Below are 25,375 nucleotides of genomic sequence, written 5' to 3'. Positions count from 1 at the left end.
CTGGCACCAACTTACAAGCATAACTTCAAATTTTCAGCCATGCTAAGCAGAACACCACTGCTCCAAAGGGTTAATGTTGTCCCCACAGTACAAAATCACCAACTTCCTGCTGCTTTTTCAGCTCTCCACATCTTCTTCAAAGCCCTCACTGCTTGGACCTTGTCAACCTCAGCACTTTTATAGCTTGGAGCCTCTTTCCTTTCTCCTCTCCCTAGTGGTTTCTCTCCCTGGTGACAGAGGGATCTGTCTTGGTCACACCAGTGGTCTCCCCCACCCAGTGACCTCTTCCTGTTGACTCCTTCCTGGTCTTCTCCCTCTCTCTCACTGGACCTCTTCCTGGTTCCCCTTTACTTCTCTGGGACTTCTCCATGTCCTTTCTTCCATTCCTCTGTCCCTGGACGTTTCTCATTATGATGTCCAAATCCTGGGTTCCATTGGATTTTTGTGCTGCTCTCTCCAAGCAGGTGCACTGGGTGCTTATCCCCAACCTAACAATCTCAAGTATCAAGTTGTGCAGGCACAGCTCATTCCTGATTTGTACATGTCCAGAAACTCTAAGAACATATCAGGACTTATAATTCTTGACCTCCACCTGGAAATCAGGTAAGTTACTATTTCTTGACAAGTGGCACAGTAAGTTATGCATTTGGGAGCAGGAAATTACAAAGGGTCATAGATAGACATGGTTTGGCTGATCTTTCCCAGTAAGGGGGTGAGGGCAGATTTGGTGCAGGGTGTTAAATCCTCTGAAATTGACTTTTGGTTGGATCCTGACCTTGTTCCAATCTGTTCAGGGTTACTATGGCACAGAATTGAATGTGGGATTGAATGCAAGCAAGCATCCTCCTGGATCCGTCAGATAAGTCATTAAGCAGTATTTAAGAATCAAATTAAGACCTTCTAACCTTAATTTTGAATTTCCTATCCAGGGGATCTGTTTGCTGACTGGTCATCAACTTGTTGGGGTCACTGAGGCAAATGTACAGTGGAAAGAGCTTCTTCAGTGAAACTGACAAGCTGGGAAGGCTTTGATCAGTGAAGCATCTTGACCATGAGAGATTGCTTTTCACTGAGACAGTGCTTTCCCTGTTTGATAGGTGATTGCCAACTACTTGGAAGGCCTTTCACTTGTCTTATTCTTCTTTCAGCTTCAGCTCCACTTCCCTGCTTTCAACCTGATTTGTGGTATGGGAGTAGCTTATGCAGCTGCACCATACACCTCTGATGAGGGGCAGAAGCAACAGGGTAGAAGGGAGGAACAGCTGGAAGGAGGTGAGATCCTCAGGGTCGACATACCTCTTAGCATGTCTGAGCATCAACTTCTCAGGAGGATCAGGTTGTCATGGCAGGCCAATGCTAATATTTGAACTCTTTCTCAGTCAAGCTAATGGGCATTTATATCCAAAGCTGATGCCTCGACCATGGGTCGCTGTCTTTCACAAAATTGTGTGCTCTCCTCTACTACAAAAAGAGAAAGCAGAAAGATGTGAGCATTGGTAATGGCTTATGTGATAAGAGGGGAGGACAACATTTGTGGAGGGTTACTGTGAGGGATTGATGCAGGAGGGATATAGGCTGAGAGTGAGTGTAATTATTGGCTGCTCAGATGGGGATGTGAGGTGCCTGCAGAGAAAGGAATGGTGTTGCAGTATGTGTTTACATGAGAAGAATGCTTGGGAAACTCAGAATGTGGGGCTGAGCACATGAAAGTATCATGCCACTCACCTTTTCCATCTTCCTGAGGTCCTGGATCCTTTTGGTGCACTGCCAACAGGTTGGAAAGACCACAATGTTGCTGTTGTCTTCCTTGGCCACTGCTTATCTACATCTGGTTGGTTAGAGAAGTTGTCCTATTCCAGTGCTGCTGAGAGCTACCACTGCAGCCACTCACATCCCATAGTAGATCTCTCAAATAAGGGTGAGAAACCTGGGGAGCAGCCTTCTCATGTCCCCTCTCCATTCCTGGAACAGCTTCAGCCTCAAAAGTCAAAGTGTTGGTGAGCTCTTGTAACTGATGCTGTGGTTCCTTTAATTAAAAATCCTTCCTTTGACAGAATGAATGTGTCATTACACCCTTTTTCCCTAATTCCAAGGTGGGATGCTAATGCCATGACCAAATTAAAGAACCTTGGCAATTTGTGCAAATTAGTTAATTGGGTTCCTAATCAAAAGTGGTCACATCCTCTGCCAGAGATTAAGTTCAATGGTTCCGCACAGTGATTGGGCCAAACTATGGAAGATGGAGTCCAATGTGCGAGGTTATCCATTTTGGATGTAAGGAATACAAATAAATATATTTTCTTAATGGTTAAAGAATATGAACTGTGGAGGACTAAAGAGATTTATGTACAAAAATTGCTGGAAGTTAATGCATGTGTACAAAATAAATCAAAAAAACAAATCAAATAGTGGCCTTCATCTCAAGGGAGTTGGAATACACAGTGAAGAAGTGATGTTTCAATTGAATACAGCCTTGGGCAGAACCCTTTTGGGGTACCATGTTTGGTTTTGGTTTCTGCACCTCAGGAAAGGTGTATTTGCCTTAGAGGGCTACAGAACAGATTCACTAGGTTGAGACTAGGTTTTAAAGGTTTTAATTATGAGGATAGATTTCATTAACTTAATTTATATTTGATCAAGTTTAAAATGTTAGAGGATGATCTTAATAAGCCGTAAGCGAAAATGGTTTCTGCAGGATATGGAGGTGGGATTTCTGGATGCGGGGTCCATCATCCATTTTGGATATGCCCCAGAGTCTCCAGGAAGATCCAGGCCAAGGTGCTTAAATTAAGTTGTGGTGTAGATGAGCTAAGATTGAGTAGAATGGTGAACAGTATTTGAGAGGTTGACTTAATAGAATGATGGAACAGGTTTAAAGGTCTGTGAAAACCCTGATCCTGTTCCTATAGCCCTACATTTTCTCAAACAGGTTTTATGCCCATATATTCATGCATGATATCCTAATTCATCCAAATTAATATTTGTGTCATGACATGATAATTTAATGAAAAAATACTCATTTAGTATTGTGAGGTGCAGAACTCTCAAACACCAGTCATATGTGAGTTATTTCAGCCTTGTCCCATCCCTGGAATGTATTAATGGTCCAAAATGAAAGAATTTTGTATTCTTCCTTTATTCGCCTGGTTTTATGATAGAGACTTCCGTTTTGTGTTTTCTGTAGATCCTGACAGGTGAAGACTGGAACTCCGTGATGTATGATGGGATAAGGGCATATGGAGGACCATCTTTCCCAGGAATGTTGGTCTGTATTTACTTCATCATCCTCTTCATCTGTGGGAACTGTATCTTTCTGCGATTCAGGCTGTGACAGGATTTTAAGAACGCAGTTGTTAGAATTGTGAAAGCTAACCAGGTTGTTGAAATAATCACCAAAGATACGATAAGGTATAATCGCAACAAAATGACTGGGATTTTGAAATCACCATCTTTAATTGCAAAACCATGTAGTTCTGGACATTTTTGCTCCACATATAATTTTGAACTGTTTAGGATGAACATAAGATCAAATTTTATTTTGATGTTACAAAATCATACATATTTTCAGCATATGGAAAAGAAACTTCAATACAGCATACCACAATAAGTGACATTGTTATTGCATAGTTACATAGATAACCTGTCTTGCTAAATATTGCAGTAATCAAAAAACTATAATTACCTTGACTCTGCCTGCAAACAGATATATTATTAAATGTATTCTTGGCCATCGCTGTGGACAATCTGGCTGATGCTGAAAGTTTGACTTCTGCCCAGAAGGAGGAAGAAGAAGAAAAGGAGCGCAGAAAACTAGCCAGGTAATGATTTCAGTAATATTTTGTTCCCTGTCTGATTTTACATTGTGGAGGCCATTTTTATTAGCTTTTTAGTCTAAAGCCCTTTGATTCAACTGTTTCTAAAAAAAAAGAGATATACTATCAGAGTTTTTCATCTTGCACTCATTAGGATAGCTACGCAAGATAAACTAACAGTAAAGAGAACAACAATTTATACTGCCTGAGAAGAGAATGTTAGTTGGTTGGCAAGTGGACTCTGATTTGAAGAAGGGTTGCCATGGAGAATGCAGCAGAGAACTATTAACTGTCATGCTTTTGTTTCAAATTCAAACCAGGCAGGTCGACTCTAAGTGGTTGAGGCATTGCCATGGGGGATAAACCAGGCAATGGTGGTCCCAAGGCTATTATTTAGATGGAAAAGGTGTGATACATGGACATGTGCCTTCAGTCTGTAAAGCGCAGGGCCCTGTGTGTGAATATATGTGGCTTCCAGTATGCGTAAGTGAGCCTCACTGCAATTCCAACTAATGATCTTAAATTAGTTTTCAGCACAATTAGGATGGTTTAGCAAGTATTGTCTAATTGTGGAATCACATCTAATGTTCAACACTATGTTTTAAGTTTTGCAAGTATAGACTGGTTGTGTACGGTCAGTACTTTGCCTGTTGTGATCAGCCAAAGGGACATGCTGTTTGATACAATCCACAAGTTATTCAGATGTGTGACCTAGCATTAAAACAGCACTGAAATTCATATTCCACATTACTCTCAGGCAGAACATCTTTTTGGCTTGATGGCAGCATCCTATGAGTGGAGAGAACCATCCATGTTGCATAATAACAGTATGCATTCTAACACCAGACACCCAGTGCTGGCTGACTCTTTAGATACACATTTGAGTACAATTAACCAATTAATACCCAACACCTGTTCATGTTCTTGCCTTAAGCTACTGGGTACTTAAAATTCATCGACAGAACCTATTAGATGCTAACAGGTTATGACTAGTGGAATATCACAAAGATCAGTATTTGAGCCACAGCCATTCATAATCTATATCAGTGATTTGGATGTGAGGACCAAATGTAATATTTCCAAATTTGCTATGGCACACAACTTGGTGAGAATGTGAGTTGTGAGGACAATGCAAAGAAGCTTTATGGAGATTTAGACAGACTGGGTGAGTGGACAAGCACATGGTAGATGGAATAATGTGGAAAAAATATGGAATAATGCACTTTGGTAGGACAAATGCAAAATATTTCTTCAATGGGGAGATACTGGGAAATGTTAATGTCCAAAGAGGCTAAGGTGTTCTTGTTCGTAAATCACTGAAAGGTGCAACAAAAACTTAGGAAGGCAAATGGTTTGTTAACCCTTATTGCAAGATTTGAGTACAGCAAAAAGGAAGAGTTGCTGCAGCTGTTTAGCACCTTGGTGAGACACAGCTGCAGTATTGTGTACAGTTTTGGTCTCCTTATCTTAGGAAGGATATGCCAGCCAGAGAGGAAGTACAACAAGGGTCCACCAGACTAATCCCAGGGAAGGTGGGATCATCGTATGAGGATAGATTAGGAGACTGGGCCTATGTCCTCAAGAATTTAGAAGAATGAAAGGTGATCTCATTTAAGTGTTCAGAATTCTTGCAGGGCTCAACATGGTAGATGCTGGAAGGATATTCCCCCTGACTGGGGGGTTTAGAACTGAGGAACACAGTCACAAAATGAGGTAGGCCATTTTGGACTCAAATGAGGAGGAATTTCTTCAGTCAGAGAGCAATAAATCTTTGGAATTCTTTGATAAGAATAAAATTCTTTGATAAGATAAATCTTTGGAATTCAGGTGGCTACAGTGGCTCAGTCATTAAGTGTGTTCAAAGCAGAGGTTGATAGATTTTGAGATACCAATAACATTAAGGGATATGGGGGGAGTGCGGGAAGAAGGTGTTGAGGTAAGAGATCATCCATGATCTGAGTAAATGGCAAAGCAAGCTTGAGGAGCTGAATCAACTACTCCTGTTCCTGTGTTCCTATGCAGCTATTTGAATATAGAAAGCATATTATCTACATGTCGGAAATATGCAAGGAATAGGAGGTTAGGTGCCAATCCATCGAAGATGCATTTTATGTGAAAACTGATAAAGATGTTTGAGAGACCTGGGTCTAGATGGGATCCCATGGTAACACCATCTATTTGGACATATATAGTGGTATTAAAACTGAACTCAACTATATGAGTTCAATGACTACAGATTCAGACATTGTAGTGCATCTAAATCACCATGATATTGTGATGCAGTACAGATGTCTACGGCATCTTTGACATTTGTGAATAGGCTAGCAATGTTGAATTAGCACATGGACATGGCATTCATATTGATATGCAAATCCTGTATAGTCTTTGCAAAGATGGAAGAGTTACATCATGTATGTAGAAAATTTGCTTCATACACATACAGGTGAAGAAGGACTTTTTCAGCAATTTTTTTGTTACTGTGATTTAGTGTTTTACATTGTACAAGTTATGTTTATATTCCATGTTAACGTTTCTGCAAGTTTTCTCAGAAAAAAAACTTTTTATGTTTTTAGGAACTCCAGCCCAGAAAAGTCGGCAGATAATGAGAAACAGCCAATAGATGAGGAGAAGAAAGCAGAAAAAATTGAATTAAAGACAATCACTGCAGATGGAGACATGCCTCCTGCTACAAAGGTTTGTTTAAGGGCCTGACACTGTTGATTGTTGAAGGCAATCATATTCATTTTTTTATATGGTTCTTTCCTGTATCATATTTTATTACTTGGTTGACAAGGCAACCAAATGATCTTCCAAAATTCTGTCTCTGACACTTTGAAATTAGAATGTGAACAAGAATGATGTGATGATTCATTACATAGTTCTCTCCTTCATTTAGGTAAGATTGATGATGTACAAACATTACCTTCAGCTAACATGCATAACATTTGAGGGATAGTTTTTAAAAAAAAGTCAGACTTGAAATTTTAATTAAGCATGCAAAGCTGGTGATTCCTTTTAAGGTTAATGCTCACTTTTATGTCAAAACAGAGTAGTGCGCGTGGACTTAAGGAGACTGTTAGATGCACATCTATTGACTTGTTGGGCCAAACAATTTATTTCCACATTGTAATTTCTATGTAAATCTGAGTAGATTCACTCTATACTGCTTAATCATATATACTTATGATCTTGGGTGCTTTGGGCATCATGCAATTCTGACTGATTAACTACACGTGATTTCAGTATTATGAGCCAGAACATCTGTGGAGTGGCACTCCGCTCTTATTGAATTACACTGAAATGTAGCCACAGATTTCTTGCCTGACCTTCTGACTTGGGCTGGGTGAGAATAGTGCAGTGCAGTCCTTCTATCGAGTGCAGGAGTGTTGGGGAAAAGAAAGCCATGCCTCATTTTTAATGGCAGTAGCTGCCGTAAAGCAGGTAAGTTTAAAAGTCCAGCCACTTTGACAAGCCAGGGAGAAGGTAAGTGTTTAAGGGAAGTGGGTAGGATAAGGAAGGGGAAGTTAGATGGTCAGTAGAGAGGGGTTGGATCTTTTGTTGGGTAGTCAGTGGGGGTTAGTTGTTCCGTGGGGTGTTTGGAAGGTTGGTGGGGGCTGGGATTGGGTGGTTAGTGGGGCAGAGTTGAGTAGTCGTGGATGGATCTGGTGATCAGTATGAGGGGGTTCAGCTGGTCAGTGACGGGGGTGATAGCTGGAGGGATAGTCGGGATGGGGAGAAGGTTTGTCAGGGTATCAGGAGGGTAGTTGAGTGGTGAGGTTTAGTTGGGATATCAGGAGGGTAGTAGGGAAGTCCTGTGGGGGTCAGGATGGTAGTCAGAGGGGTAGGAGGCTAGTATGTAGGGTTTAGGAGGGCAGTTGTGGGGTTAGGAGGGTGGTCGGGGAGTGGAGGATGTATTCTGGGTGGTCCATTAGAGGGGGTGTGGCAGGAGGGGTGGGGGGGAGCGGAAGTACTATAGTTGCCCAGGAGTTAGAAGTGTTTCTGAGAAGATAATGCTTCTATCCTTTCCTGGGTAACTAGTCTGAATCGTTCAAAGTCTGTGATTTAAATCAGAGATTCAAATAGTTCCCAGTATTGGATAATTGATCAGTTTTAAAACCGTTAGTAAGAACTGCTGCCAATGGATTTTTATAAAGCATCCACTTAACAAACACCGCTCTCCCTTCCCCAGCCCAAATTCCTGCAGAATATAGAATAAATAATTCCACTACACCAGGTCAAATGCTTTCTCTCCATTTAATGATATCACTAAACTATCTAACCCTTGCTTTTGGAAGACCTGAATAATATTTAATAACCTCCTAACATTGTTCCATGAATTTCGGCCTTTTATGAACCCAGTCTAATCACCCTGGATAATCAAGGGGAAGATTCTTTCTAGATACAACACCAGTGTTTTATACAACAATTTCAAATTTACATTCAAGAGTAAAAGTAGCCCATAGGTTGTACATTCCTCAGGGTTCGTACCTGCCTTCAAAATCAAGGAGATACTTGCTTCTCAAAGGGACTGAGACTGCTTTGAATAAATGGTTAAACATACCAATGAGGGGATCTATTCACAAGTCTTTAAATTCCTCATAAAATTCACTCCCAAACCATCAGGCCCCAGAGCCTTACCAGACTGAAGATCTCTCAAGGCAAAAACCACTTACCCCTTTGAAGTAGGGGCATTTAGGTTCAACCTTTGGTTCTTCAGAATTCGTTGGGAGTTTAAGGGAAGAAATGTTCCATATGTACTGGTTCATGTTCAGACTGATCTGTTTTGTATAAATTGGCAGAGAAGCTTTTAAATGCCTTATTAACATCCTCCATCTTAATCATCCTTTTCCCCTTGCAATCTAGCACAGAGGAAATAGCCCAAGAGTCTGCCTTCTTCTTAGTAAGGAAGGCCAAATATCTACTCAGTTTATTTCGAAACTCATACAGGTTTTGTTTGGCAAACTTTATACTCCGCTCACCACTTAAATCAGCAAAGAGCCCAGTGCCGTTCAGATTGCATTAATTTCTTCCAGCATTGAATGGGTAGGATTCATACCATACTCCCTCCCTGTTTCGGCCAATTTTACTTCAGGCTGGCACTGTTACTCCAGCATTTTATTCTTTTTGTTGGCCATATATGAAATGATCAAATTCCTTGCAAAAGCCTTGCAGATTTCCCAAAGGATTGAAGGGTTTACTTCAGAGAGAGAGTTAATTGAGTATAAGAGATCAAATTTGGCTTTGAGGTATAAGATAAACTTATGATCCTTACCAGAGATGCGTTAAATTTCCAAGATCTAGACCAAGGATGAATCCCCTTGAATAAAAGTTCCAGGAAAACAAGAGCATGATAAGAGATAACAATACCACCTATGGAGCAGGAGAACACTGAGTGTAATATTGTTTTTGGCATTAAAAAAATCTAGTATTACATTGGTGGGGAGTGGAGAAGAAGTTGAACTCTTTATCTTTAGGATGCAGTGTTCTCCAAATATGCAAATGGCCCACTTCCTTGCATATCGATGCTAATGCCTTTACCTGTTGAGTGGGAGAATTCCTAGTTGTGAGAAGTTTATCCATCAAAGGATTAAGATTACAATTAAAGTCCTCAACTATGAAGAAGTTTCGATGCTAATTCAACTAATTCAACAAAATCTATGAAGACTTTAGTAATAAATCAGGCGAATAATCTGGGGGAACAAAGACATTCATTATCAAAATGATGGTTTGCAGCAGCCCCTTCACAATCACATACCTTCCTCCCTTATTCTTCATACAGTTCTCCAGCCTAAAAGGCACATTCTTATTAACTAAAACCACAGTCCCTTGACTACAAGTCGATAATGAGACATAAATCACCTGCCCCACCCAGACCCGCTTTGATTTCAGGTGCTCCTTGTTACCTGGATGAATTTCTTGCAACAAAGCTATGTCAACTTTCTCCTTTTTAAGAAAAGTCAAAGGCTGGAATTTTACCGTGTCACCCGCCACGGGAATCAGAGCGGACAAGGACGGCCATGGAAAGGTCCGTTGACCTCGGGGGGGGGGGGGGGGGGGCGGATTTTACAGTTTCGGGATGAGCAAGGCTGCCCAAAATCTTTTTTCTTTTCATAAGATGATGTGTCCCCGATATATTCCAGGAGCAAAGTTTCAAAATAGTTACTGCCATTGCTTATTCAGCCAAAGAAAATATAGGATATTGTCACCAAGAAAATGATTTACCTGCCAAAGATTTTCCCACCTGCTCAGGCATGCATCCACACATACTTCCCCCATCTCCTGCCATACCAGAAGCACCAGTGACACATTATAAAGTCTTTTTCTGGAACATGAGAATGATCTGTACCCTTTTTGGAACCAATTAACAATTCTTTAACCCCAGAATGATTAAAACAAAGAAACCATAACTTGTAGGTGGGTTTTCCTCACCAAATGCGAGGCCCTGTAGGGCTATACATAGGCCTTTTCAGAGGCCCAGAGTGAACTGGGCCACTTGCAACTTTTGAGGCTCCTAGCCATCATAAAAAATGAAGATACATGAAAAAAAGGCACAGAAATAGTGAGACATAATTAGGATTTTTTTTCTAGCCTTTTTTCGCTAGCCTTTTCTCCTGGTCAAATGCACTAATTATTGAGGAAAAATCTAGCTTTTATGCAATGTCACAGTTGATAATAAGCATGGTGAAACCATTCAAATGCTCTTGTCCCATAGCTGAATGGTGATAGTTCTTTACCTGTTTCAACACGTTGAAAGTGTGTTCATCCGAAGCCACTGACACAGGATAACTGACAAAAATAGGCAATGCAATTGTGATATTAGGAAACACCCCAAAGAGTCCAAGTATTTCCTGAAGCAATTCTTTTCATTTGCAATCCAGAGAAGAGTGCTTTCATTCTGAGGACTTTATGCTGAAAAACTATCCATTATGGAGAATTATAGTGAATGAATAGTACGACAACTTTAACAATGTGCTAGCTCTGCTGCCTTGATGTGTGCACATACTTACACCCTCCTTCAGGCACCAGTAGGATAGGCTGTGCAGATGCTGCCTTATGTACAATATGGAACAATAAAAACTTTTTCCTATACTATTTCCTTATGCACACAAAAGCAAGTTGCAAAACTTATCAGATGCCAAAAAATTAACCCGTGTCTAAATTTGAGGCCGCTTTTGAGCTTGAGACCCAAGCCAAATGGCCCTCCTGCCACCTCCCGTACTCCCCACCCTCTGTATACCAACAAACATAGTAAGAAGTCTAACAACACCAGGTTAAAGTCCAACAGGTTTATTTGGTAGCAAAAGCCACTCGCTTTCGGAACAGGCTGTTCCTTCGTCAGGTGGGTGGGAGTTCTGACCACAAACAGGGCACAAAGACACAAACTCAATTTACATGAATAATGATTGGAATGTGAGTCTTTACAGCTAATCAAGTCTTAAAGGTACAGACAATGTGAGTGGAGGGAGCATTAAGCACAGGTTAAAGAGATGTGTATTGTCTCCAGACAGGACAGCTAGTGAGATTTTGCACATCCAGGCAGGTTGTGGGGTTACAGATAGTGTGACATGAACCCAATATCCTGGTTGAGGCCATCCTCACGTGTGCGGAACCTGGCTATCAGTCTCTGCTCAGCAACTCTGCGCTGTCGTGTGTCGTGAAGGCCGCCTTGGAGAACGCTTACCCGGAGATCAGAGGATGAATGCCCGTGACCTTACTGTGTTTACCCCAGTCCAACACCGGCATCTCCACATCATGGCTACCTACAAACATTCCATAGTTACACCAAGCGTCTTTCTCAGCAAAAAATAGGAGACAAAATATGCCACAAAAAGGGAGAGTACAGAATACCCTTTCTGCATTATAATCCCTCCTATTAAGACTTAAGCCACTCGCGCACTTTGCAGCAGTGATGCTACTCATGTTCATCATGATCAGAGAAAAGTAGACCGTAAGACATAAACACCATGAAATGAAAGGAAGATGGATGGCCAGGATTCTCCCAAAAATATTCTCAGTCCCCTATGTGTGGGAAAATGGGAGTAAATCCTGTCGGTTTTATTAGCGTGATTTTCAGAATGAATCTCCGACACACTGTGCATCACAGAGTGCCTCAGCATGATTCACTCTGGAAATTTGTGGGCGGAGTCTATTCCTGCTCAACAGGCTGGCAGCATAGCACTGAGCGGACCACTGCGCATGTGCCAATCTGTCGGCACGGAGATTGGCGTGCGCGCTCTGGCCCAAATTGCCTGCCTCCAGATTGCTGGTCTTCCCAATCGCTAGCCAGCCCCACAACCCCCCCATCGCCGTCTTCCGACCCACCCCACCCTCCTGATCGCTGGCTTCCTGGACCTCCCTGGGTGAGCCCCGATCTGCCCACCTCCCCCCTCTAGCCACCATCTCCCCGAACCCCTCCTTGGACAGTCCCGACCTCTCCCCTCACCGATGACTGGCCCTGACCCCTGGCAGACCCAACCCTCACCCCATGGCCAGCACCAATCGCCGTACTCCCTCCCTCGCCTACCAATTCCAATTGCAGAGTGCCAGCAGGTCCCCCCAGCCCCAATCGCCCCCCCAATAGGCCCCAGCTGCTCTGGTCCTGCCCCTTTGGCACATACCCGTGCTCCTTGGGCAGTGCCAGGGTGCTAGACTGGCACTGCGCAAGGGGACCCCCCTTAGCCCTGACCTCCTGGGGTGGCTTCAGTGATCTGTCTTCCCTCCAGCGGGGTCAGGCCACCTGTTCCCCGTTAGTGGGGAGCAGGAGTAAATCCTGTTGGAGTGAACCACACCTGATGGGGGGACTTCAGTCCTGAGCCCGCTAATCAGGTGCAAATGGGGATTTCCATATTTTAATCAGCTCTGCGCCAGTTTCCAACGTGGAGCTGATTACACTGGAAATCAGGCTCGTGGAGGCCGTGATGTCCAGTGAGAAGCCCGCGAAACAGCCCTCTCTGATGTCTCCAGGCCTGCTGCACTCCTAGAGCAGTGCAGCAGGCTGGGAGAATAGCCCCTGATATTTTTAAACAGCCCTAGTAAGACCGTAAGAAATAGGAACAGGAGTAGGCTATTTGACTTCTCATGGCTGATCTAACATTCCTCACATCCACTTTCCTGCCCCTACCCCATAACCTTTGATTCCCTTACTGATCAAAAATCTATCTATCTCAGCCTTAAATATATACAAGGGGCGGGATTTTCTGGCCGCGCTCACCCCAAGAACAGAAAATCCCTCCCGAGGTCAAAGGACCTTTGTATGGTCCGTGTCGTGGCGGGTGGGCTAGGAAAATTCCGCCCAAGGACTCTGCCTCCACAGCTCTCTGTGGCAAGGAGTTCCAAAGAGTCTCACCCCTCTGATGTCTCATCAGAAGTAACTCTTCAAATGCACACAATAAAACTAGAACAAAACTTACTCCAACTTATAACTCAAAGAAATGTTTTAATAAAGAAACATCATTACTGCAAACTTGGGGCCTTGCCCTGGGCCAATCCAAGCTCCCCACAATTCCAAACAGGTTCTTATTTATAGTGAGTCAGCTGACTATTACATCATCCTGTAATTGGTTCCATGGTTTACTGTTCAGCTGACCCTAACAGCTTGTTACTATTGGTTACATTACATCCAATATAAAGTTATCACCAGTTGCATTCTAACAGATTCCCTTTATTTTAATTTTTTTTTTCAAAATAATTTAAGACAACCATCCTCCAGTATTCTTAATGATTTTCCAGTACCTGCACCCCTTTTTGTAAAACAGACGGATACCTGTACATTTGCACCAACCCAGTTAAGTTTGGAAACTTCCTTGTTTTCCAGCATTTGTTTAATGCTGGCCAAATCAATTCTTAGTCGTTTTTCTGTTACACTTTTTGTTGAGTGCACATTGTCCCATAAAGAACAAGTGTCCACGTAACACTCAATTGGTTCTTTCTTACCTGATGTGCCCATAAAAAATAATTCTGTTCATGCGTCAGACAAATATATCCCCATATCCAACACCTCCACTAATGCTAGGGTTTCAGCTGCCAATGTACTTTTGTCTACCCTTTTTTTTGCTTCCCAAGCCAAGGGGCAACGTTTTCCTTCCTTACCTTTTAAGGAATATTATGAATCCAGCACCGCTTGAATGTCCAAATAGTAGAGTGGCATGTGAAGCATCACTAAACACAACCGACTTAATATCTTCCAGTTCTCCTAGTGCTGGGAATTTAATCACATATTCCTCTAATTTCAGCTTTTTTAATGTTTTATTAGTCTGCAAGATCTCTCTGACTGTGGCGCAACTCAACATATTACTGAGCTCTCGGACATTATAGTTCCCATCTGGTCTTGTGTGTGTGCTTAGCCAATTTAGCTGTCCTATCATATTCCTTAACAATTCTGTTTCTTTTGCGTTGGCCTGTTCCTCTTTTTCCATTAACAGAGGAGGATCTGTTAATACTGACGGCAACTTTGGATTCCTTCCGTATACCAACTGGTATGGAGTATAGCCCCCCCATCATCTGTAAAGAATTTTTCACGTGCACTGCCCATGCTAATGCAACCTACAATTTACAGCCCGGTTGATCCTCGAAAATTTTATGAACATGTCATCTAAAACTGCGTGATTTCTTTCACAGAGGCCATTGCTGAATGGGCTCTCTGCTGCAGTGTGCATTATTACAATATTTAAATTTTCGCACATATCTTGAAACTCATCATTTGCGAATTCACCCCCATTGTCCGTCAAATATTTAGATGGTGCCCCCAATCCTGTTCCAATCCAGTGGGTCATAATTTTATCGATAATGGTCTTTTTATCTTTGCTGTAAATCACCATGGATATGCTAAACTGGGTGGCCATGTCCACGAAGTGCAATAGATAGACACCTTTGTCTTTGTCCCATATCTTTAGATCCATCGCCACTACATCATTGAAATCTCATGCTAATGGTAGACTCAAGACTGGACGTGGGGGTGCCCTTCTATATTTTATGCAAATTTCACACTGGGCTGATATTTGTTCTATGAGATCATTATATCCTTTGTCCAGCACACCTGCATCCGACAGCAGTGCTCTCAGTCTCTGTGGTGCTGGATGACCAAATTACTTATGGAGTTTCAGAATAATCTTCTTTTTGTCCATCATGCTGTTGTCTGTTAGCGACAATAATGCGTCATGAATCCTTTGGTCTGATCATTTCGGTTCGCTTAAAGGAAGACAATAACGGCCAGATCTTGTAAAATGTAGGTCCACAGTTTTCCCAAATACCACAGCTTTATCCTGTTTCAAATTGATGGTCATCTGAGCTTTCTTCATCGCAGACCTGCTTAACAACAAAGGTATTTCACTGGAAACTACATCTGTACTTCTAAATAAACTGATTCGCACAATCCTACAGGGAAGTATAACCTTTTGAAGGACGTTAAAGTGTTGTCATCTCCAAATCTAAAGCAAGTGGAACTATCATGTTCTTTTACTTTCGGTCTTTATGATCAAGAGACCCTAAATAACAATTTAGCCAATCTTGGCCGCAGACATTGGACGTACATCCACTATCTAAAACAGCACATTTAAAAGAGTTTATCATCAGGACACTCATTATGGGACTCAACTTTTCTGCCACCAAAACAATGCCTTCCTGGTCCTTATCCTCGCCACTGTCAGTTTCCACATATTCTGTGTCACATGTGGTTTCAAAGATACGATTTCTTCTATTCGGGCAGTTTGCAATGTAGTGGTGTGGGGAATCGCATTGGAAACAGCAATTCACAATCCCTCTAGCATTCCTTCGATTTAAAAGTCTTTTATCAGTTTCCCATGTGCGTCGTCTTTCTCCATTTTCAAACCGGTTATAACCGTTTTCGACACTAGGACTGTTATTAACATAACTGCCTCTGTTTAAAGGCCTTCGTGTACCTTTTGGTCTGGCATGCGGCTGAGTCACCATTGACTCCTCCGTTCTGGCCACTATGGCATTCCGGTCTGTATTGAACAAGGTAGCGGGGAACGATTGTTTCGCGAAAAACTTTTTTAATGATGCTGTCATTTGATGAAAGAAGGGCTCTGTTCCCCTTAATTGTATTCCAGTCATTACTAAAGAGTATCCATTTGCGACAGACATGCCCAGTCCAACAACTTAAAGGCCAATACTGCATCTGGAATCTCCAAATTAAATTTCATTAGCCTGTTATGGCCCCTATCAAAATCGATAATATATTCCTCCATGGACTGGATATCTTGTCTCCTAATCCTGTCAAACATGATCCATCCTTCATAATTCTCCAAGAACTCATCTTTTTTGTAAAACTTATCTAAGTATCGTAGCAGGAGCTACGTAGCCCTTCTTCTTTATTTGGGGCATCTGCCAATCGAAAAATATTTTGCTCTTCATCTTGCCAGTAATTGGAAGTGATAAAGCTAATGCCATGCCTTGCTTTTTTTCGGTATTGTGGTGACAAGGGTCCACATTTCCACTTCTGCCTTCCATTGCCAATATGGTTCGGCATCTGAAAAGACAGGGGGACAATCCAATCCCACCAGTTTACTTCTACCTTCTGCCATGGTTGTAGCACTTCTTCAGAAACAAACACTAAGTTACGATGAGTTTTCCTCTGCTACCAATGTCTCATCAGAAGTAACTCTTCAAATGCAGACAATAAAAATAGAACAAAACTGACTCCAACTTATAAATCAAAGAAAGGGTTTAATAAAGAAACATCATTACTCCAAACTTGGGGCCTCGCTCTGGGCTAATCCAAGCTCCCCACAATTCCCAACGGGTTCTTGTTTATAGTGAGTCAGCTGACTATTACATCATTCTGTAATTGGTTCCATGGTTTACTGGGTCAGCTGACCCTTACAGCTTGTTACCATTGGTCACATTACATCCAATGCAAAGTTGTCACCGATTATATTCTAACACCTGAGAGAAGAAATTCCTCTTCATATCTTATATCATATCATAGTCTTAAATTGGCACCCCTTTATTCTCAGACTACGCCCTCTGGACCTAGACTCTCCCATGAGGGGAAACATCCTCTCAGCATCCACCCTGTTTCCCATCCTATATATTTCAATGAGAATATATATATCCCTCTCATTCTTCTAAATTCCAATGAGTAGAGTCCCAACCCGTTTGACTTTTCATCATAAGACAATCCGTCTATATCAGGGGTCATCTTAATGAACCTTCTCTGAACTGCCTCCAATGAAATAATATCTTTCCTTAAATAAGGGGACCAAACCTGCTCACAGAACTCTGGATGTGGTCTCACCAGTACCTTGTACAGTTGCAGCAAGACTTCCATACTCTTATATTCCAACACCTTTGAGATAAGGGCCAACATTTCATTGATTACCTGATTACCTGCTGTACCTGTTTGCAAGCTTTCTGTGTTTCATGCACAAGCACCCCCAAGTCCCTTTGCATTGTAGCTTTCTGCAGTTTTTCTCCATTTAAATAATGCTGTTATTTCGTTTTTCCTTCCAAAATGAACAACTTCACATTTTCCCACATTGTACTCCATTTGCCAACTTTTTGCCCACCAATTTATCAATATCTCTTTGTAAATTGTTTGTACCCCTCTCGCAACTTGCCTTTCCACCTATTTTGTGTTGTCTGTAAATTTGGATACAGTATCATATCATAGAGTTGTGGCCATCCCTATTACAAAACTGACAGGTAGGCGCCTTCCTTTTACCTCCCTTTGGAGCCCTACAATCTCGGGTGAAGTGGCCTAGTTTTCCGCAATTGTGACAGGTACCTTTCGGTCTAGTATCCCCATTGGTAACATTGACATTTTCCTGTTTTATTCGTGGGTATGGTTTTTCGTCTGGCCCGTCCCTAATTTCAGATGCCCATTCTATTAATTCATCATAATCCCGGGCACTGATAACCCCCATTTTAAGGATTTTTTGGTGAGCTGGTGACAGCCCATCTTTAAAAGTCTGGATGAATGCCCTATCTGTTCGGGCAGGTTCAGACATTCCGGAGCATTCTTGGTATACTCTGAAGAGTCGCTCCCCGAATTTGGAGGCTCCTTCACCCCTTTGTTGTTTAGTATTTGTAATTCTAGACCAGTCGGTTGGTGCGTTGCCCAGGACTTGCTGGACCTCTGCCTTAAACTGATTAAACGGTTCCACCATTGCATCGAGCTCGGAGTTTAACTCTACCGCAAACGTCCACCTCCCACCCCGGTAATCAAACAGGGGCCGGAGGGCGGGATCCTGTTTGTCCAATCCGTCACCCATCAGTCTCTTATTTGTCCTGTGGGCAGGCGGCACGCACCAACTGATGTATATCTCGCAAGTGTAAGTGGTGTCCAACCCAAATGGTGTCCAGTTCTGCCCAAAATTTGCTATTGCCACTCCAGGGCCGCAGCCTTCCCAGTGATGCCAAAACTTGTTGTCTTTCCCCTGGAGTAAAGGCCTGATATCGGGCCGAGGGATTCTGTAACGTCCCGCCCCGAATTATGGGGGCGAGATCGTGGACCTCTTCTTCATTGGGGTCGAAGTCCCCTACGGGGGCCGTGGGTTTTACGACCAGCCTGCCAGGATAAGGAGGCAAGGATCCCCAGCCGGGGTCCTCTAAGATGTGGATTCTCTTTTCTAGTTCTCTATTGCGTGATTCCAACATTTTGATCTTTTCTTTGTCGTCAGCCCATTTCTTACTCGAGACTGAGACCTGTTCAATTAACCCGGCCAATTGGTGAACTAACAGAACTCCAATTTTCTTAGTTCTGTCTTTCTTTTCCTTTTCCAACCATTTCCGTTGTTGGTCTGGTGGGTGGGATGAATCCCACCCCCCTTTTATCATCTGTTTAATGAGTTTCTCCCTTTCCGTCATATATTCGTTTATCAGGGATCCCGGGGGTCCCCACTGTCTTTGTGATCCTGCCATAATATTGATAAGTTTATACGCACCACCTGGAGTCTTCTATTCTCCCCTCTCGCTCTCCCACTCCTAGGTCGTTCTTATCGGAGTCCGGCAACACCGGTCTTGGGGTTTGATCAGACCCCCCCCCGGTGTCCCGCTTACACCAGGCCGACCTTTATCCTAAATGGTCACTTAGACAGTTCAAATTTTTTCTTTCACTCCCGTCTGAACATCACACCCCAGGCAACCTCTTTCCAGACTCTACACCCACTTCAGGGTCCTGACCATCTTGTGGGGGATTTCCCCTCTTAACAACCGATCTAAGGCTGCGTGTCAGAGTCAATTGCCTCCTTGTCCGTATGTGCTCAGTTCAGACGTCTTTCACTCTCACATTCTCTCATCACAGATGATCACCTATTGTCGTTTGACCCACTCTACTAGGTTCGGTGTTCTATCTCGGAACCCTGGTTGTGGCCATTCAACCGGGCCCGTAACCAGAATCCTGTTCGTGACGCCAATTTGTTGTAGGTAAAATGATACCTCGGTACAAGTTAGTGAGTCAAAGTACAGTGGCTTTATTACAAAAGCTTCTGGGAGAAACCTGGCACCTAAAAGCGGTTCACCAGACTTTTCCCCGAGTACATGTAATAGCAGATATTTATACATTTATTGTTTCCGCCCTTAGTCACGTCCGCAGTTCTTCAAGCTGTCTGTCATTGTGTGCCATTCATCATGTGATTACTGCTGCCTCAGCGGTTTCTTCCTTGCGTAGCTCGTGTAATCACGGCAGCCTCAAGGCCACCGTGTTGTTCCTCTGTTGTCTCAATATTGTTCCTCCTGTCTCAACAGCTGTGGTCTGTTAGCTAGCATACAAGGTTAAGGTTGCACAAACAAGTCTTGCAATGCTTTGCACAAATCTTTAAGTACTACAAAGTTCATTAACCCGTTCCCTTCTTCACATAGTGACTGCAATATGTATCATCTACAAGATGCACTGCATTAACTAACCAAAGGTCCTCTGATAGTGAAAAGGCTATCAGCGTTGACAATATTCCAGCAATAGTACTGAAGACTTGTGCTCCAGAACATGCCACATGATTAGCCAAGCTGTTCCAGTACAGCTACAACACTGGTATGTCCTGTCCACAAACCCATCAGTCTGCTCTCGATCATCAGTAAAATGATGAAAAGGACCATCAACAGTGCTAACAAGCGGCATTTTTGCTAAGCAACAATCCGCTCACTGATGCTCAGTTTGGATTCCACCGGAGCCACTCAGTTCCTGACCTCATTATAGCCTTGTCCAAACATGAATAAAAGAGCTGACCCCCAAAGATGTGAGAGTGACTGCCCTTGACTGAATGTGGCATCAGAGTGCCTTATAAAACAGCAGTCAATGGGATTCATGGGGGAGAAAGATGGTTGTGTTTGTTGGAGGTCAATCATCTCAGTTCCGGGACATCACTGCAGAGTTCGTCAGGGTAGCGTCTGAAGCCCAACCATCTTCAGCTGCTTCATCAATGACCTTCCTTCCATGATAAGGTTAGAAGTGGGGATACTTGCTGATGATTGCACAACATTCAGCATCATTCGCAACCCCTTAGATACTGAGGATTCCATGTCCAAATGCATCAAGAGCTGAGCTTGGGCTAACAAGTAGCAACTAACATTTGTGCCACCATTCGTGCCACCCAAATCTTTAGCAAGAGATAAGCTCACCATTGTCTCTTGACTTTCAATGGCATTACCATCACAGCATCCCTCACTATCAACATCCTGGGAGCGACCATTGACCAGAAACTGAACTGAACTGAACTGAATTAAACTTATAAATACTGGACCTACATGAGTATGTCAGTGGCCAGGAATCCTGCGATGAGTAACCCACCTGCATACTCCCCAATGTCTGTCCACCATCTACAAGGCACAAGTCAGAAGTGTGATGTAATATTCTCCAACTACCTGAATGAGTGCAGCTCCAACAGCACTCAAGAAGCTTGACATCATCCAGGACAAAGCAGCCCATGAGTGGCACTCCATCCACAAACATTAACTCCCTCCTCCACCAACTCACAATGGCAGCAGTGTGCACCATCCACAAGAAAGGGGGGAGGGGGGGGGGCAGGCCTGGGTAAGATGCTCTTTCGGAGAGCCAGTGCAGACTTGATGGGCCGAATGGCCTCCTTCTGCACTGTGGGGATTCTGTGACTCACAGCTTTCGTTGTGATATTTTTCAATGTTTGTCCCACTGGAAATCGAATGGACATATGCATGATGGCCAGAAAATACCTATGACCTGATTTAGTATTAGGCAAGGGTCCAACACAGAACCCAAGAACTAACTAGTTCATCAAATGTAGATATCAGTATTAACTGGCCTGGCTTGATTGCTGGCTATGGTTTCCTAATCTTGCATACGAATTAGGAACAGGAGTATGCCACTCGGCCATTCAAGCCTGCACCACCATTCAATAAGATCAAGGCTGATTTGACATGCATGATATGTCTTACAAAAGTCAACCACGTCCTTTTGCATCTTCATGGGGTATGGTGGGAGGGCAGTCGAGGGCTGAGTGGGGTAGCAAAGGGGTCCAGTTGGGGCTGAGTGGGGATCAGTATTACAGTTACCTCGGAGTTAGAAGTGCTTTGAATTCTTCTAACTCTTCCTGGGTAACAATTCTGCTAGAACAGTCAAAACCATCCCAAGTCTCCAAGTGAAATCGGAGTACAGGATACTTTCCAATTCAGGGTAATTTCCCATCAGAAATTTGAACTTCTTGGGCAATTCCTGTTTAGGTTTTGCGTGGGAAACTTCCAGGAGTTTCCCCAGTGCATCTTCTGGGATTCCTACCATGTACGACCGTTGGGAGATTGGAAGTTATGGGCCTTTATGTTCTTCCAAGAGAAACTTTGCGACTGAAGGGACTCATTTTGAGAATTCTTCCATCAGAATCGCTTCCCCAAGGCTCCCAAAGTCTTATTCAACCGACAATAATCTGTACCACCTTTCAAGCGCCATTTCCTTTTCTCTTGCAAATTCCACATGGGCCTGGTCCTGTTTTCTTGTCAAATTTCCAGCAGCCCTCTGGTACCAACACACAGGCATTGAGAATAGTAGTCTTTACTTTGTCACATGAGTGCTCTTCTGAAAGAAATGAGTCCACTTCCAAAGTTTTCTTTACAAAAATTTATTTCAGAGCATAGTCCAATATTGTTTATGTCAATCCAGATTTGTCGTGATTTTCTTGAATGACACAAAGTATATTTCTATTTCCTACTCACTAATTTAGGAATTAAGTGAACATTCTTCACCAAATAAAAACTGTAAAGTGCTATTATCTTACCTTTCCCTGCCAATTCACATAATCTGAGTCTTTCTCTTTCCAATTCTCTGTCTCTTTCTACATCTCTGTCCTTTTTTTTGCCTTTCTAATTCGAACTTTCTAATTTCTCTTTTCAATTTCACCCTTTCTATTTAAATAGTCTCATTTCCCTTTTTATAATTCAATTCTGGCACCAGCTTAAACAATCTTCTCTTTTTCTCAAACTTCATGTGACAATTATCTCAGCCTTCCTGGCTCCTGATTTTAAGCAGATCCTCATTTGCCCTGCTACAGCCTTCAATTTATTTTTCGTCAACTGCTTCAAGGCACTGAGACACTTCACGAAGGCCTGAGCATCAAAAATACTCATTTTGATTTCCACTGTATACAGCAAAAGCAAATGTGAGATTTTATTTGTTTAAAGCTTAAAGTTTAAATTTATTAAAGGCTCTTATCTTTCCTTTTCTCAAGGATTTAGCTACCAAATCTCATCCAACAGCAACTCCCACTCAATCCAAGATCAATAGGTACAATCTTCAGGAAAATGACACATTTCTCCAGAATCTTCTCGGCTCTTGTCAGTCTTGGACTTGTGGCGCCACCAGAATCACCTTTATCCGAAATGTCTGTAATGACCTTGTGCACTGGACCAATTAAGGTTAATCAATTACTTTAAAATAATTGAAACAGAGACAGCAATTGTATTTTTGCTCATCCCACTCTCAGAACCAATCTTCATGTACCCCATCTCCAACCGTATAATAACACCTACTCCCACACAAACCTGGTTTTGTGGGACCTATTGTACTGAGAGGTAATACGATGAGGAAGTTTTAAATCACAATGATGATTTATTAAACAACAGCAGAAAAACAAAACACATAAGCCCAACACTGATACAGTTTTGCCCCGCCAACTCGCTGGCTTGCAATTAGGGTTCCTCCTCCCCGGACCCACGCTCTACCATTCCATTAGTCGAGGTTCGCGTGTTCTGTTCAGATAGGCCCTGGGTGAGTCACATGACTCAGAATCACCACTTAAAAGGGCCACACAATCACAGTCCTCTCCCCTTAAGTTCCCTCACCCATATACAAGAAAACTCTAATATACAACTTTATAGGGTCAAGACAGAATTTCTGGAAAAGAATGCAAAATGGCAAAGTTCATAATGTCAGTCTATCTGAGGACTTTCGAACTCCACAACCAGTTCATCCCTGTTGAGGTTGCAGTGCCTACAATAGTGGTAGGCAGATTCACAGATTCTGAAGATGTGCTAGTGCTGATGCCCTTGTCTGCTTCTTTAGCTGACACCCAAGATTTCCTTGGGGAAACATTTGGTGCAGCTATCACCGACTCAGTTGCTGGTAGACTACGCTGGGTCCACACATCTAGATGTGGGGGCTGCAGCTTCCTGATTTCTTATATGGTCTACTTGCTTCTGCACTTCTCATAAAGTGAAAGCTGTAAGGGCTTTGGCTCACAGGGCTTTGGGGGGAAAGGGCGAGCAGGGGTGAGTTTCTTTTTTTTTTATTTCTAATTTACTTTTCTCTGTGTACCTTGGTAGAAAGGGTGAAATATGAGTGTTAAGCCAGTGTGTTGTTCGCAGTGCAGTATGTGGGAGGTCCTGGAGGCACCTGGCCTCCCGGACATCCACATCTGTGAGGGGTGTGTCGAGCTGCGGTTCCTGAGGGCCCGTGTTAGGGAGCTGGAACAGCAGCTCGAGGATCTTAGGCTGTTAAGGGAGAATGAGGAGGTGATAGACAAGAGCTATCATCAGGTGGTCACACCAGGGCCACGGGAGGAGGCCAAGTAGGTGACGGCCAGGAAGGGTAAAGCTCGGGTGATTGAGAGCACCCTGGTGCGGAGGCAGGCGGGAGTCTCACATGGTGGTCTGCCTCCCTGGGGCTGGGATCCAGGGTGTCGCTGGGCGAGTCCCAGAAATCCTGAGGTGGGAAGGAGAGGAGCCGGAGGTAGCGGTACATATTGGTACCACTGATGTGGGCAGGAAGGGGGAAGGGGTCATGAAAAGAGAGTATAGGGAATTAGGGAGACAGCTGAGAAGGAGGAAAGCAAAGGTAGTAATCTCAGGATTGCTGCCCCTGCCAGGGGAAGGTGAGGACAGGAATGGAGTGAGGTGGAGGATAAATGTGTGGCTGAGGGACTGGTGTAGAGGGCAGGGATTCAGGTTCCTGGACCATTGGGACCACTTTAGGGGCAGGTGTGACCTGTACACAAAAAACGGATGGCACTTGAATCCCAGGGGGACCAATACCCTGGCAGGAAGGTTGGCTCAGGCTACTGGGGAGAGTTGAAACTAGATAGGTTGGGGGGAGGGGATCAAAATGAGGTGACTGAGAGTGAGGAAGGTAGCTCGAAAACAGTGAAGGGTTATAGGCAGTGCAAGAGGGCAGATGGACAGGGAATAGAGAAGGGGAGAGGTCAGACCAAAGGATTGAGATGTGTCTACTTTAATGCCAGGAGTATAGTGAATAAAGGGGATGAGCTCAGAGCGTGGATCGATGCCTGGAAGTGTAATGTGGTGGCCGTTACGGAGACTTAGATGTGTCAGGGACAGGACTGGATACGACAGGTGCCGGGATTCAGATGTTTCAGGAAAGACAGGGAGGGAGGCAAGAGAGGGGGCGGAGTGGCACTGCTGATCAGGGATAGTGTCACAGCTGTAGAGAAGGTGTATGCTGTGGAGGCATTGTCCACTGAGTCTCTGTGGGTGGAAGTTCAGAGTGGGAAGGGGCCGGTCACTTTGCTGGGAGTTTTCTATAGGCTGCCCAATAGTAACAGGGAGGTGGAGGAGCAGATAGGGAAACAGATCCTGGAGAGATGCAGTAATAGCAGAGTTGTTGTGATGGGAGACTTTAATTTCCCAAACATAGATTGGAATATCCCTAGGGTAAGGGGATTGGATGGGGAAGAGTTCGTTAGGTGTGTTCAGGAGGGTTTCCTGACACAGCATGTGGACAAGCCTACAAGAGGAGAGGCTGTACTTGATCTGATACTGACCAATGAACCTGGACAGGTGTCAGATCTCTCAGTGGGAGAGCATCTTGGGGATAGCGATCATAACTCTATCTCCTTTAGGCTTGCATTGGAAAAAGAGAGGATCAGGCAAGCTAGGAAAGTGTTTATATGGAGTAAGGGGAAATATGAAGACATTAGACAGCAAATTAGAGGAGTAAATTGGAAGGAGGTATTCTCGGGGAAATGTACTGAAGAGAGGTGGCAGTTTTTCAAGGAATGTCTGTCTAGAGTTCTACAGGACAACGTTCCGAGCAGACAGGGAGGTGTTGGTCGGTTAAAGGAACCGTAGTGCACGAAAGCTGTGCGGGACCTAGTCGAGAAGAAAAGGAAAGCGTACAAAAGGCTCAG

The 25,375-nt window shown here is 43.4% G+C and overlaps 1 protein-coding gene across 1 annotated transcript in view; it reads left to right on the top strand.

The window, feature by feature from the left end:
* LOC144498638 (voltage-dependent L-type calcium channel subunit alpha-1C-like) overlaps window positions 1–25,375 on the top strand; it is a 1,025,631-nt gene that overhangs the window by 639,072 nt on the left and 361,184 nt on the right. The window contains exons 15-17 of the mRNA XM_078220060.1: window positions 3,185–3,305; window positions 3,704–3,818; window positions 6,386–6,506. Of these exons, the coding sequence (XP_078076186.1) occupies window positions 3,185–3,305; window positions 3,704–3,818; window positions 6,386–6,506 (357 nt within the window). The remainder of the gene's footprint in view (window positions 1–3,184; window positions 3,306–3,703; window positions 3,819–6,385; window positions 6,507–25,375) is intronic.

This window comes from Mustelus asterias, chromosome 9, assembly GCF_964213995.1.
Source record: "Mustelus asterias chromosome 9, sMusAst1.hap1.1, whole genome shotgun sequence".
Taxonomy (NCBI): Eukaryota; Metazoa; Chordata; class Chondrichthyes; order Carcharhiniformes; family Triakidae; genus Mustelus; species Mustelus asterias.
Note: the sequence above shows the minus strand (reverse complement) of the source record. Positions and strands in the feature narration are given on the sequence as shown.